At 40.7% G+C, this 14085-nt stretch overlaps 1 protein-coding gene and 1 long non-coding RNA gene across 2 annotated transcripts in view; one reads left to right on the forward strand and one right to left on the reverse strand.

Annotated features, from left to right (window-relative positions):
* Positions 1–217: 217 nt before the first annotated feature.
* On the reverse strand, positions 218–3090 carry LOC145454663 (uncharacterized). The gene is made up of 2 exons (XR_013920199.1): positions 1804–3090; positions 218–992 (listed from the first exon to the last, which is right to left on the reverse strand). It is a non-coding gene; the product is annotated as an uncharacterized LOC145454663 (long non-coding RNA).
* Positions 3091–7332: 4242 nt separating this feature from the next.
* The window catches only part of LOC145453586 (sodium channel protein type 4 subunit alpha B-like), a 29187-nt gene continuing 22434 nt past the window's right edge, over positions 7333–14085 (forward strand). The window contains exons 1-4 of the mRNA XM_080331548.1: positions 7333–7567; positions 7665–7808; positions 10724–10841; positions 12197–12290. Of these exons, the coding sequence (XP_080187674.1) occupies positions 7445–7567; positions 7665–7808; positions 10724–10841; positions 12197–12290 (479 nt within the window). The 5' untranslated portion in view covers positions 7333–7444. The remainder of the gene's footprint in view (positions 7568–7664; positions 7809–10723; positions 10842–12196; positions 12291–14085) is intronic.

Raw genomic sequence — 14085 nt, forward strand, 5'->3', positions numbered from 1 at the left:
GCTGACTTCTTTTTGGCCTATACATAAGTAGGGCTATATATCAAGCTGCAATCTACCTCGAAATCTTCACTTTTTTCGCAAGTTAGCGATGTAGGTGTTTATACAATCAGGTTCCTTCACCTTTTGCCGCCTCCCTGGTGAGTAAGCAAGACATTCTAGAAAACATGGGTCTTCCCATACCTCATTCTTTATGCTATATAGACAAATAAGCAAACTCTTACAACGTTGAATATCATTAATTTCAATCAGTAAATAAATCATGAATACAGTTTATCCAGAGGTAATACATAGAAAGGTGGATAACGAAGAAAATCAGCATTTTCGAAACGTTCAATACATTGTTTTCCAAACTTTTTCAGTGCGGATGATATTTTTGAAAAGTATTTGGGAGAAGTAATATAAGTCAATCTGGGAGGAGTAAATATATGATGACCGAGACTTTTTGAATTGTACGGGCTCTTTCGAATACTACAACACGCCAAATATTTCTCCACTTTTGCATCAATAGACATTCCTGAGCTTTATCGTCATTGGGTGTGCAGTACATCCCGAATCAAGCTTCTGAAGGGTTCGATACTAATTCACAAGTATTGGAAATTATGTGTAATGGTGATGCGTCCGGCTTCTCGATCGATTGGCCGTAGGTTCGATTCCCAGTCGGGTCATACAAAAGACTCGAAAACTGGTATCCGCGGCTATCCTGCAAGGCACTCAGCATTCCCGGATAGCATGAAGAAGAAAAAGAAACGGGTGCAGACTAGGTGACCTTACGGTCGTATAGCATCTCGATGGTGCAGGCGAAAAAGAATATCATCTCTCTTGAAGATTTTCGGATATGATGATAGCTGATTCAATGGACTGAATAGATATTAAAAGTGTCGCTGCTGAGACACAAGACACAAATTTCCAGATGGTAACGCAAGTATAGTATAGCAGGATATCCACTGATGATGTACTGTACAGGATGGAACATCGCATTTCGTTTCAGGAATCTGCAACAAAAATTAATAATTTAGAGATACAAATCAACCATAAGCCCAATCATTAAGAATAGCTTGATGTGGGGATTCAACCCAGTGGTTCTCAACCGACAAATATGTTATAGTTTTCCAATTATAAATGCATGAAGCTGGACACTTGTCCATTAAAGAATGGAACATCAAATTTCAGATTGAATCGGATTTTTCTGCATGGTGTTGTAATATAGAGTTCATAGTCTACTTTAGTCTTGATGTACGTCACAATGCTGCAAGTTTACGGAACGAAATATCCTACACCTCTTTTAGCAACAGTTATATGGGAAAGCTATAAGGCTATTACAAAAAAATATTTAAATTTGGACAGTACGATTTAGCAATCCTTAGCAGAGGAATAGAGGGACTAGATAACTGATAAGCTGCTGGTATTTCTTTCAAAAGCAATCAAACAGTCAAACTGAAGTTGGTGGCAGAAACCTTGCAGAAACTTCATTAGCACCACATATAATATCAAAATACATTAAATGTTGTTTCCAATATTTGGTTTTTTTTTGCCTACATTAGTCCTATATGCAATTTAAGTTGCAAGGTGTGCAAGATCAAATAGGTCGAGAAGTGCCAACCGCTGATTTAACTGCCATAATATTCCAGCTATTGAGTATAATGAAAACAAAATGCACAGTTGATAAAGTGACAGGATGATCTTTACTGTAGCATAGTACCTCAAGCCATAAGCAGTTGATTCGCTCAACACACATACAACAATATATTTAGATGGATTTCAATCCTTCATCTGATATAGCTCACCAGAATCAGACAAACTTACCCATGCATGCTGAGGAGAGGTCCTGGCTGTGTTGCAAGAATTTGACAAAACCTTTTAAACTTTGATGTAGTTTCCAGATGTAGTTTCCAGAGTTTTTCCCACAGCTTTTCCCAATTGCCACATCCTGACGATACAGTTAACTTATCCATCATGAGGGAGTGGCCGACATCAAGTCGATTGATGTGATGAATAGTCCTGTTTTGTATCTTCAAAAGTTTCAGTGGCCAGCAAATGCTATATTTTGTGTCCGTCATTCTTTACATTTCACTGCAACGGAGGTTTCTTCCCAGTTTATTGGTATTTGATTGCCAGTCATGAACAAACATATTTATGTGTCACTAGTAGCCTATCGGCACCGTATCTGTAAAAACAGATTGAATTTAAATGGTGCCTGGACTGTTATACGATTATGTAAACTTCCAACTACCATGTATTGTATTCTAACACTACCATGCTCCTAGGGTTTGTATTTTACGTAAAAGTCTAAAAACCATCCAGACTGTCTGACTGAAATGCAACTTGCATACCGGTACTAAGAGGCTGCAATTTTCGGTCATTTCAAGCTATACAACTATATAACTGTATTATGGCAAACCATGGGTAGGTATAGAATCGTTACGCTCGTTCGATACTCCTTCCTTTCCTTTGTTTTGCATCATGTTAACTACAAATAGGAGCGCAGCATGGACAAACTCTAATCATCGATTAACCTATTACATAAAATCCTAACAGACGAAGTCACTCTAAACTGGCGGCAGCCACTGTACTGTACACTGTACAGTACAGCCTAGGACTTCAAGGCTTATTATGCAGTTCTATAGCATCAGATCAGTCATTAATGCATAACGTAATCAATATTAGAATCATCCTGAAATGTAATTCTCAACATTCTGCTACATTCTGATATACAGTAACGGTTATCAATGTAGCAAAACATACTCGATAAGCAGAGATATTCCGAATACCAGCGATATATCGTACGGTACCGACATACCGGTAGCGCCGTACCCTGCAGCTAAAGCTACATACCGACAATACTGCTAAAATTATCAACTACCTGAACATCACATGTGTCCTCTAGCTTTATAAACAATTAAATATATTGATATCATACGCATCTACCAGCAATCACAAACCAGAAAGGTAATTCCAAGTCTCCAAGTTACGCACAGACAAAGCGCTGTCAACAATCCTATCTGAAGTGAGTGCGCGAAAATGACCCTACTTGTGTATGACCGTGATGACGCAATCGACCGAGTCAGCCATCCCGGAGTTCTATATATCCCTGCATTTACGGCACCTGCATTTACCAAAACAACACCTCACCTAGTTCTACCAGTAAATTTGATTACGTGAGCAGAGAGCGGATAAAAAATATTGACAGCAATATATATATGCAATTCCCTATTATATTCTCGCGGACAGGTAGCTGTCAAAAGGTCTATTCTGTCGGGGTGTCGGGGGGTTAATCCCCCCACAAGTTTGCTTTATCAACGTATGGGAGGGGGGGATCAAGACCAACGTCTGTTTTTTTTTTTTGGGGGGGGGGGGTGTTGACGAAGTACTTTTGCGGCCCTGCCTATTATATTACATGTTCAAGGCCAAGATGACTGCATATCTGATTGAGAGACTACTACAAGTCGTTTCGGCTCCTTCCTGTCTTATCATTTTGTCGCAATATCGTGCTGAATTGAATGAAATAGATGTTCGCTAATCGTTTGAAGTAACGTTTACAGCATCAAGCTTTCCCCTGGCCTGCAAGAATTGTTTCGGGATAGACTGTAGTTATGCCTGATTTTATAATTGGTATCGTTGGGGGGGGGGGGCTGTTTAAAAAACGAAGACTATAGGTTCACGAAGGAGTTTTTACCGGTAGGACACTTCCTGTGCGACGAACGAACGACGAATCGAACGACTTGATATTTAGGTTTCTGGTCATCAAGGACCATAACGATAAAATAACTGACCGGTATACTCTGAACCATCCTTTATATGTCAGTCGAACAGAAGACTACAGAGGTCGATTTCATCATTTGTACCAATAGAGATGCGGTTTTTATAACTGCTATAGATGTCGGATCACTTCATCATTGTTTGCTGGACGTGTGTCGTGTCTTATAATGGATTGCACAACTGTTCGGACGGTTGAAAAGAACTTGTCAGATTTTTTTGACTTTTCAATCGACTTGGCGCTTTTGTTTTATATTTTGGGATCTATCATTTACATCAGGGATGTTGTCGCTGTACAACGGGTTGTGTCCTGGTGAGTAGAAGTATAGCTAACCAAAGTATTATAGGTTTAGCTGGCTGACTACTTAACCTGGAGTCCTGTACTGTATCCTGGTGAGATCTTCTTAAGACGCCGATATACGCAAGACATACGAATATATTTCAGACGTTGTTACAAGTAGGTTTAGCAAATGAGTCTCCTCTCGAGTCAACTAAACATGCGCTTATATAGACTCGTGATCATTGCAATCGGAAGTCTTATTCGTTTCCTAATATGGCGTGAAATACACAATGTTGGATATTATCATATGGTCCCGCAACAGGTGTATCACATCTGTCTCATAGCTGTATTAGCGGTATAAATTGCAACACTCTGCAATAGTTGACAGCGGTTGTCTCTGATCGAATGAAAGCCAGATGGAATGAGATCTGCTTGTGGTTAGCAGGTTCATGAAAGTTTGGAGATTGTCAGTTACCAGCTCTTACACGAGCTTATAGACACTCGACATAATTCCAATAGGAAGTCAACGTCATATGCTATATGGGTGTGAAATACACTGTTGTCATAACCCTATACACCGCGGCAATGTGAAACACATCACCCAACTACTTTATCAGTCGGTTGCGAGACCCTTCAAATATAACTGACAACGTTAATTTTGTATTGGGGAATCCACGTCGTTGAAATATCGCATCGCTTGTCATGCCGTCTCCATGAAATTGGTAGGCCTATTGCATAAGATTCTAGTTCAAATGTAGAGCAATTTTGATTTTGAACGCGAATATGGTGAACAATAAACATTGAACAGGCGAGTGGATGGTGTTCTTCCACGCGGGATACCAATTCTCTCAATAGCTACGCGGAATTGGCAGCGTCGCATTGGCGCTGACGAATTTGATTCTGAATCTGGGTCGTATAGGTTCCAGGTGTAGGTTCAATTCTAGGACGACGCTGTGTCCTTTCAATACAACGCCGTCATTCTGGCGATGCAGCCCACCACCGCATAAAATGCCATGTGAGATGAATCGCTCATGATGTAATTGATGGTCGTGTTTTGCAGCAACATTGTTGAACTGAACTAGGATTGCTTGATTTGAACGGGTTTACTTGAGAGCAAGGCCGATCTTACCTAGCGTGAAACGGAAAATACGTTCTATGCTAGGGTTACCATATTTTGAGATATGGGATATAGAGGACATTTTTCTACATCCAACATTAGCATACTTAGAAACGGGAGAATTTTACGGGGAAATGGTGATCGGTGGTGGGTTGACTGAAATAAAGGTAATTTTTCCGAGCCGGCCTTAAAGCTAGTTGCTTTATACTAGGTGGACCTTTTTTTATTATACCTTCGCGTCAAATGTGTAAAAAGCCAGGTTACACGTGTCATTGCTGCCGACAATACCATTTTAGTTGTTTGTTTATTGAAAAAATTTGGCGGTTATCGCCGATATGGTCATTTGCACCCGATCATGAATATTGTAATGATCGTATCTCTTTGCTTTCGGTACGCTTTGCGCACCACTTGCAGTCACCAAATCATTCACATCTGCCACTCTCTCTCCCACGCGTCCTCGTCATAGTATGTTGCAGCCGATTTTGTAAGCTCGACTTTACTTGATTCATCTGGGCTTTTTGCACGACACCGCATATGCAGTGAGGTCAGCGATGAGGGGCCCAGATAAACCTACGACACATAGAAGTAGGCTAGGTCCGAACCGGGATTCGAACCACATCCATTGGTGTCGTGACGCTGGTGCCTAACCAGCTGCGCCACTCGCCTCCCCCCTTTAAGTTGTCTCTGTGTCATCACCTCACACTAACGGTAACAAAAGAGGACGATTGGCGAAAAAAAGATGACATTTGGACGTCCTCCGAGCACAATTCGGTTTTCTTGAAAAAAGAGGATAAATCCTCTAAAAAGAGAACATATGGTATCCTTATTCTTTGTGCCACCAAGAGGCAGAGTGCAAAGCGAGATTAACTGCGCTCGCCGTCTTTCAACGATCCTCCATGCTTAATGCCCGAGAGTGCCCCATCAAGGTGATCAATTATAATACATCAAACGTAGATGCACTTTTACACAGCAGTACTGAGAAGGACATTAAATATTTATCATGCGAGCACAAAACGGCACGTCCCAGTGTTTTCCGGGAGTAGGCAAGAAATCAAGATGATTGATGTTATTGTTGAGATATTGCACGCTACGTTAACATTACCAGTATTGTAAATATTTTATCTTTACGGCAGGCTCCTGCCTGACATCTTCGCGAATCATCCAATTAGAGACAGACCAGTACTTAAACATTTCATATTTGTACTTTTAAGGCAGAAAAAGCGTTCGATGTCAGACATTTGCGAAACGTAAATGAGCTTTTATGATAGAGTTATTATAATTGCAGCCTATTATTATGCAGACAGGTGAATCGGGTGACTATAGGTAGAGTTCATACATCTCTAGGCATAGAATTTAAAATACAGGCCTACCCTATGTGGCTACTGAATGGGCTTGGTTTATGGGACTGTTGTGTCGCGATTCGTATAGACGCGAGTCAGGAATGCAATGGCTGTATACTAACACAGATAAGTCCAGTTTGTATCAAGGATGTGAATTGCAAAATGACAAAGTATGCACCGTTGATATTCTCCTACAGATATTTGCGTCCTTCAAGCCTACGGTCGCAACTAATCAATCGCCCGGAAAATATCTCTCCTTTGAATAATTCATGCAGAGATGTTACTCCGCCTAAAATCCATAACTCTTGATTGTTACTGACATTGCCGCGAAAAGAATGGTCGACGCCGAGCTATGAACTTCCAAGCGTTTACGGAAGATGAAGTGAAGAATAGTTTCGGAGCATGCAGCGGTGAATAAATGAACAGAAGGATTTTTATGATCATTGAATTCATTATAGCGAAGGCATTCGCTTCATGCGCAATTGAGCAGGTGTTGAGACGAGAGAAATTGATGCATAGAAATTGCGAATCCCGACTTTATCCTCAGTTTACTTCAAGTCTTGTCGGTAGTGTCAAAGCGCCACTGGGCTCGAGGCTTTATGTTATAGAAACGAAGTCAGGGCTGCAACATTGCATTCAGCTATAAACGGGCTTTTCCGCCATGGGCATTTAGCTATCTCATTATTCAATAGCTTGTTAGCAAGAATTGTCACGGTTCAAATTTTACTTCGTGGTAAGTGCAATGCTCTAAGATGCAAACGCAAGTTTTACGGTGTAACTCTGTTGATAGGACCCGTGATTTCTTCCCGCCAAAAAGCCCGACCATTAGGATCGTCTCTATCAGCCGGGGCAGTGGGCATCGGTATTAATGTTCCTACATCTTCAAATGTAGGATGGGATTACAAAGAGGATATTGTAGTAACGCAGGCAATATTTAGATTAATATAAGAGGGCATGTCTAACGCGGCATTTCCTAGCGTAAATGCTATCCTACTGGAGCATCATGACCTGAGAGACGATGGAGATAGTGATCGCGATCGTCCACGGAGTGCACTGGAACGTATGAGTAGTAAACAGGTAAATAACTGGTTCTATGCTCTGTATAACATGGTTGCAACTTGCAAGCAAAATAAATGGTCTTCAATTTTTCATAGCGTCAACCATATATTTATAGTGCGTGGACGAAGCGAGTCACTTGAAACCCAACATTGATTTGGAGCAAAGCAAAACTCTTCCCGAATACCTTCACACGGATATGCCCGACGCATATTTATGTCGTCCTCTTCTTGACATAGATCCTTACTATGCGGACAAAAAGGTAGGCTATGATATATATTCTCAAAATCTTATTGCCAAATATCCTTGTTGTGTAGACTTGGACAACTAGAAAATTTTCATCTTTTCCGAATTAGATTAGAATTAGAATTATAGCTATATCGTTTTTTCCAAATTAGATTAGAATTAGAATTAGATCTACACAAGTTGTTCCAAATTAGATTAGAATTAGAATTACTGAATTCTCAAAAACTTGGAAATTGAATGAAATCGTGAATGGGAAATAAATGCAGCAAAAATCAGTTCAAATCAGAGTGCATTCCAGTAACCATGAGAATGGTTAACGTCTGTACACCAAGCTTGACTCATTTTATACTGTACCAGGGGTCACCGCAATCGCTGCCGTACGATCTGATTTGTGATTTTGGAAGAACGCGAAGTAAAGCATTTTGAAAAGCTAAAATTGATTTTAGTTTCAAATTATTGTTGTTGTTTCAAAATAAGCTATTCGCCTGGGCCAAACAACACTGTTCCCCACTAAAGCTGAAAAGGCTTCGGCGATGGCAACAGCATTCCATCGATGGAGCGTCAGCTGATATCACTAAGCATATTGCCTCGGCATGCGATGGGCCAGACACTGCCAAGACCGAGACGCTTAGAAAACGACATAAGACGTCCCCACGAGATCAATCATTCAGCTAGTAACATGTCTGGCTAGCCCCAATATCGATTCATTATAGTCGCTGGGAATCGTCGTCAGGTATCGTACGCAGCACATAGTTCAAAATAAAATGACGTTTATGATCATGATATTTCTTGTTGTAGGCCTATCTGTACTACTTTAATAAAATATTACTTCTTTTGTGGTAACCATGCCCATCGCCCATGTTAGAGAGTACATGCGTTGTACTCGCGTAACGTTTTAAAAACGTGTTTATTTTAAACTGCGTGGTCTAACCATCGCCAATGTTAGCCATAGCAGTCAGTACGGCTTGTACTAACGTAAAGTTTTAAAACCTAGGATGTTGTTCGCAGTCTACAAGCTACTATGATGGCAGGCTAGCCTATTATTCGTCACAATATCTACTATGACTATACGGTGTAGCTAGGGACCCAAAGGGTCCTGGTTGTCCATCCAACAAGTCGCCACTGAAGAGATTCGGTGTCCCAAACATAGACGATATGCAGAAACTAGAAATCGCCAAGTTTATGTATCAGTTCCACTGCGATCATTGCCCCGAATATTTCGATGACTTTTTTTTACCTCGGAATCAAAAGCGCACAAGTACTACACACGCGGGTCCACGTCGTCCAAATATCATATGATCGACCGAAAAGATCATCGCTCCATCAAATATGCCGGACCTGACGTGTGGAACAGTTTCCCGCCGGCCATCCGACAGTCGACGAGCATGTCCACATTTAAGTCGAAATACAAGCAATTACTACTAAATAAATACTAGTCCATCCTCTAGATTACCGGACCACGACCTGACCTATCGATCTCGCCTTCCATGACATGCCACCCCAATTTTGTCGCTTGCTTTTTTCACTACTATCTTCTTTACTTTTCATTCAGTGTGCAACTGCGCAAAGTGCGCATGCCTCCTCTTTACATCGCCTAGGCCAAGGTGGGTGTGTGATTCCACAGACTACTTCAAGCCGCTTCGAAACCTTCCTATCTTTTCATTGTATCGCATTTTGTGGTGTATTGAACTGATAAAAAATGCTAATAAACCAATGATGATGATGATGTGAAGTAAGTCGATGGCGGCTGGCACTGGATTTCCCTTCGCGAGAGGGATATTCTTGTTAACTCGCTGCAAAATGCCGGGGTCAAAGAGGCATTTTCAGGAAAACAATAAATTAGATTAGAATTAGATTACTGGCATTTTTCTCTAATTTAGTGAAATTAGACAACTATAATTTTCTAGTAGTCCAAGTCTGTGTAGACCGGTAGGCTAGTTTAAAACCAAGGGATCCTAACCTTTTCTAATTCGTGGCACTTTTATAAATGGCCCGTGGATTTTCAACCTTTTGAAATGGTTTATTCGGTATAGAGTGATAAAATGACATAATTAAAACACACAATAAGCATGATAGATGGATAGTACATTCATTATTTCATACATATTCAGTTAATGTGATGGTTGTACTTGTTTTTGCTTTGACAATGTCCTAATTGCTGGTTGGTGGTGGAAAAAACCAGCAGCAGTTTGTCATCTTGATTGACCGCTAAGCTGCTTTGTCTTCAAAAATAACATTGTTCAAAATCCACTTTCACAAGATCACAGCGATATGTTAGTGGAAACGTAACAACAATGGCATCGCAATTTCATTAAATTTGGGTACCCCTGTTTTAAACCGTGGTTTTACAGATCCCATCCCGCCAAGCCATATGTAAATGTATTTGAATTTTAGAACCACTGGATTTGGCTGACAGTGCAATGTCTGTGCAGTATGTATAGTATGGTTTCTGAAGTTAGTATCGATATATAGTACTGATTTCACGAGGGAAAGTATTTATTGAGACTGCAGATTGAGCGCAAGTAAAATATAGGCTAATGTCGAGAGCCGTTGCTTTTCCTAGTAATAAATAGTCTGGTAATCGCGTATTCACGGTAGGCGAACTGCGTAGCAGCGTGTGTTACAGTCTATGGTGGCGATTTTACATACAACATGTCTTGTTTAGCTCCAAATAAGACATTATCTTTAGGAATGATAGTCCAAGCTAGTTTTGAGATATAACGGACAGAATAGTGGTTGTCTCGTACTTGGCGTCTGCGGCAATCGAATCGAGCGTGTCAGAGTGTACACTGTACAGTACACTGTACAAGTGTACATAATTAGGCTACTCATACGAAAATATATCACGATTAGGCTGCGATTTGTAGTAAATTTAATATTCGTTGGCAACCTTTCCTGGACTGTCATTTAGATGAAGTTTATCAATTTCAGACCTACGTGATATTGGACCGAAACAAACAGATTCACCGATTCACCCGTGAATACGCTCTCTACTGCATCAGTCCTCTGAATCCAGTAAGGAGGGTTATGAACCAGATTTACATCCATCCATATCCTTTTTAAAAATGTGTCTAATTAATCAGTTCGTGTTTCATATAGGGTGGAACCCCCCGGGAATGGACCGCTCTTTATGTTTGTTATGCGACGAAATTATACCTTGTTGCTATTATGCGTTATACTATGCGACAGTCAATTGAGGTTAAACAGCATTAAGGAATATTGATTTTAACAAGTTCCAATTGTATCAAATACTGTCTCCGTTTGGCCCCGCTCAACGATATGTATAGAAATATACAGAGGTGGTGAAAGTAGTCGGGAAAGCCTCTATTCATCTACTCAAGTATAGGCCCTACACAGAAGTATAAGAGCTTTTATAAACAACCTAAAACTACTTCAAGTAGAAGTACAATCGGCTGGCTCTGAATCTACTCAAGTGAGCAGTTGTGAAAAGCAGTCACATATACGCACTCATGGTCTGTCAAAAGATGGAAACTGAGCTATTGGAACAGTGTAGAGATCTGGGTTCTTATACTGCTACACCCGAAGAGGTATAAACTGTCCACAGCATAAGAATTCGACCACATTACGGGTAATCGGATGCATAAGCTAGTTTTGCTGTGGAACAGCGATTCTTAACTTTTTAATACCCCAGCGCGTGGTTTCAGAAAATGTCATGGAATGAACCCTCTCCCATATTATAGGGCCCGCAGTTAAGACGAAGAACGAACCATATTTACTGTGATGAAGCATTTCGGGTGATAATACAGTGTGAAAGGAACTACGCAACTCGCTGCATAAATTATATTCACTGATACTATCACGAAGAATTTGTCGCTCCATATGTAGCCCATTTTGCGGAAAGCACGACAAAATTCTGGCCTCCTACTTTTATGCAACTTAAATTCTTGTTGGTACTCCGTGAAAACCTAAATCCCCTATATTTCTCCGCCTCAGTCTCTCTGTCTTTCTCCGGCTCTACCTCTCAAAGAAAGAACATAATACGTCTATTGACAAACTGTAAATTGCGAAAATTAAGTAAATCACGAATTATTACGAAGTAGAAGTAGTGGGAAATTAGGATTTACCTGAGTAAGTACTGCAAGTAGAGGAAAACTACTTGAGTACTTCGAAAAAGTAGAAGTACTTCGTTACTTACCACCTCTGGATATATACAGCTTCAACTCTGTACTTGAGCCTTACTCTCGCGATGCGCAGCCGGTAAACGCCGCAATGCCACCCGAACGGCCGTAACTCTGATTATGCGTACAACTAGCTCATGACGTCACATGGTGCAATTTATTTACCCGCTACCAAATCTTTACCGCGGCCTACCCGCTACCAGATATGCTATTTGCAGCGATGCATTTAGTGTATCTCGTTATGTCCTTAACAAAAAAAAAAAAACAGTTTTCAATTACTTCATCATGTTAACGATTCTCGTCAACTGTGGCTTCATGACTCTCGGAAAGAATGAACCCTGGGTGGATAACTATGTTGAGTAAGCAATTGTTTTTATACTTAGATCGCAGCTCATAGTTCAAAATAAAATGACGTTTATGAACATGATATTTCTTGTTGTAGGCCTATTTGTACTACTTTAATAAAATATTACTTCTTTTGTGGTAACCATGTCCATCGCCCATGTTAGAGAGTACATGCATTGTACTCGCGTAAAGTTTTAAAATCGTGTTTTTTTTAACTGCGTGTCCTAACCATCGCCCATGTTAGCCAGCAGTCAGTACGGCTTGTACTAACGTAAAGTTTTAAAAACTAGGATGTTGTTCGCAGTCTAGAAGCTACTATGATGGCAGCTAGCCTATTATTCGTCACAATATCTACTATAACTGAACGGTGTATGTAGACTGAGTAAGTCGATGACGGCTGGCACTGGTTTTCCCTTCACGAGAGGGATATTTTTGTTAACTCGCTACAAAATGCCGCGGCCAAAGAGGCATTTTCAGGAAAACAATAAATTAGATTAGAATTAAAGTTAGAGCATAGGAATTAGATTAGAATTAGAGCATAAGAATATATACAGCCGCAATGCCACCCGAACAGCCGTAACTCTGATTATGCGTACAACTTGCTTATGACGTCACTTGGTGCAATTTATTTACCCGCTACCAAATCTTTACCGCGGCCTACCCGCTACCAGATATGCTATTTGCTCTATGCATATGGAAAATGTTTTTAAAAACTATGCACATGTACAGAAATTAGTCAACCGTATTAGCAGTTATGAAAGAACGTCAACCGAATATCGTATGAGACCGTTTGGATGCTTTAGCCAAGGAGTGTTCACTGTGCAGTAGGGCTCTTCAAAAATGACTTTTTTTCTCAAATCTTACTGGCTACTTGATAAAATTGTTAGGTTACCGAATTTAAGCCTACACACAAAATTTGGTTCAATTCCAGCGAGTAACCGCTTTGCTACAGGAGAAGAAAGTTTATATTTATTATATAAAAATAAATAATAAAAAATTTGAAAATTTTCTGTTCACCCCATGAAGTAGCCAGTACGATTTGAGAAAAAAAGTCATTTGAGCCCTGCTGTGCAGTGCAGCCTACGGGAGCGTCTGCAGCCTACGGGAGCGCAACTTATGAACCGGCATTCCGGCGTTGGGAATTTTCACGTTTTTTAAGACACGACCTAGACATAAAGTTTAGGCAACATACGACCATGCGACTCCCGTGCGGTGTATGCGTTGCCAAAATGATTGGCGGCGAGAAAACCTAGAAACAAAATAACCGCCGCATGCTGACCAAAACGTTCGACATTGGTCTGTCCATTATCCACTGTCAAGGTGCCGAAGTGATCAGCGCCTAACATTCCAACGCCCGCAGCTTGAGCCGCACGTATCATCATATGAGACCTGCGGAGGAAAATAATGAGCCCCGTGTCGAAATGGGAATTTGGAATCGTGTTCGGTTCGTGTCTCGGAAGGAGATATTCTTTTGGTTTCGTCTGGTGCGCAAGCGATTCCAATATATCTGGAGCAACGGCAGACCATATCATCGTAACAACACTGATTGGCCTGTCACTTATTGGATATGGTACCGAACACGGTGGACTTGGAAACGACCAAATCAACCACAGAAGATCAATCATTGTGCGACTGAAAATAATTATGTGAATGTTACGTACATTAAGCGATAGGTCGGGTGCGGTAGCGACCAACATTTATTCCCTTCGCAACCAATAATTCAAGAATCACTGGCGTAACGGATGCCGTTGCCAGCTGCAGAAAAACGGTTGGTTGTACTCCGTGCTTGGAACGTTAAATATTAATAAA

This window comes from Botryllus schlosseri, chromosome 13 (genome assembly GCF_051294905.1).
Source record: "Botryllus schlosseri isolate E-star chromosome 13, Bs_hap1, whole genome shotgun sequence".
NCBI classification, from domain to species: Eukaryota; Metazoa; Chordata; class Ascidiacea; order Stolidobranchia; family Styelidae; genus Botryllus; species Botryllus schlosseri.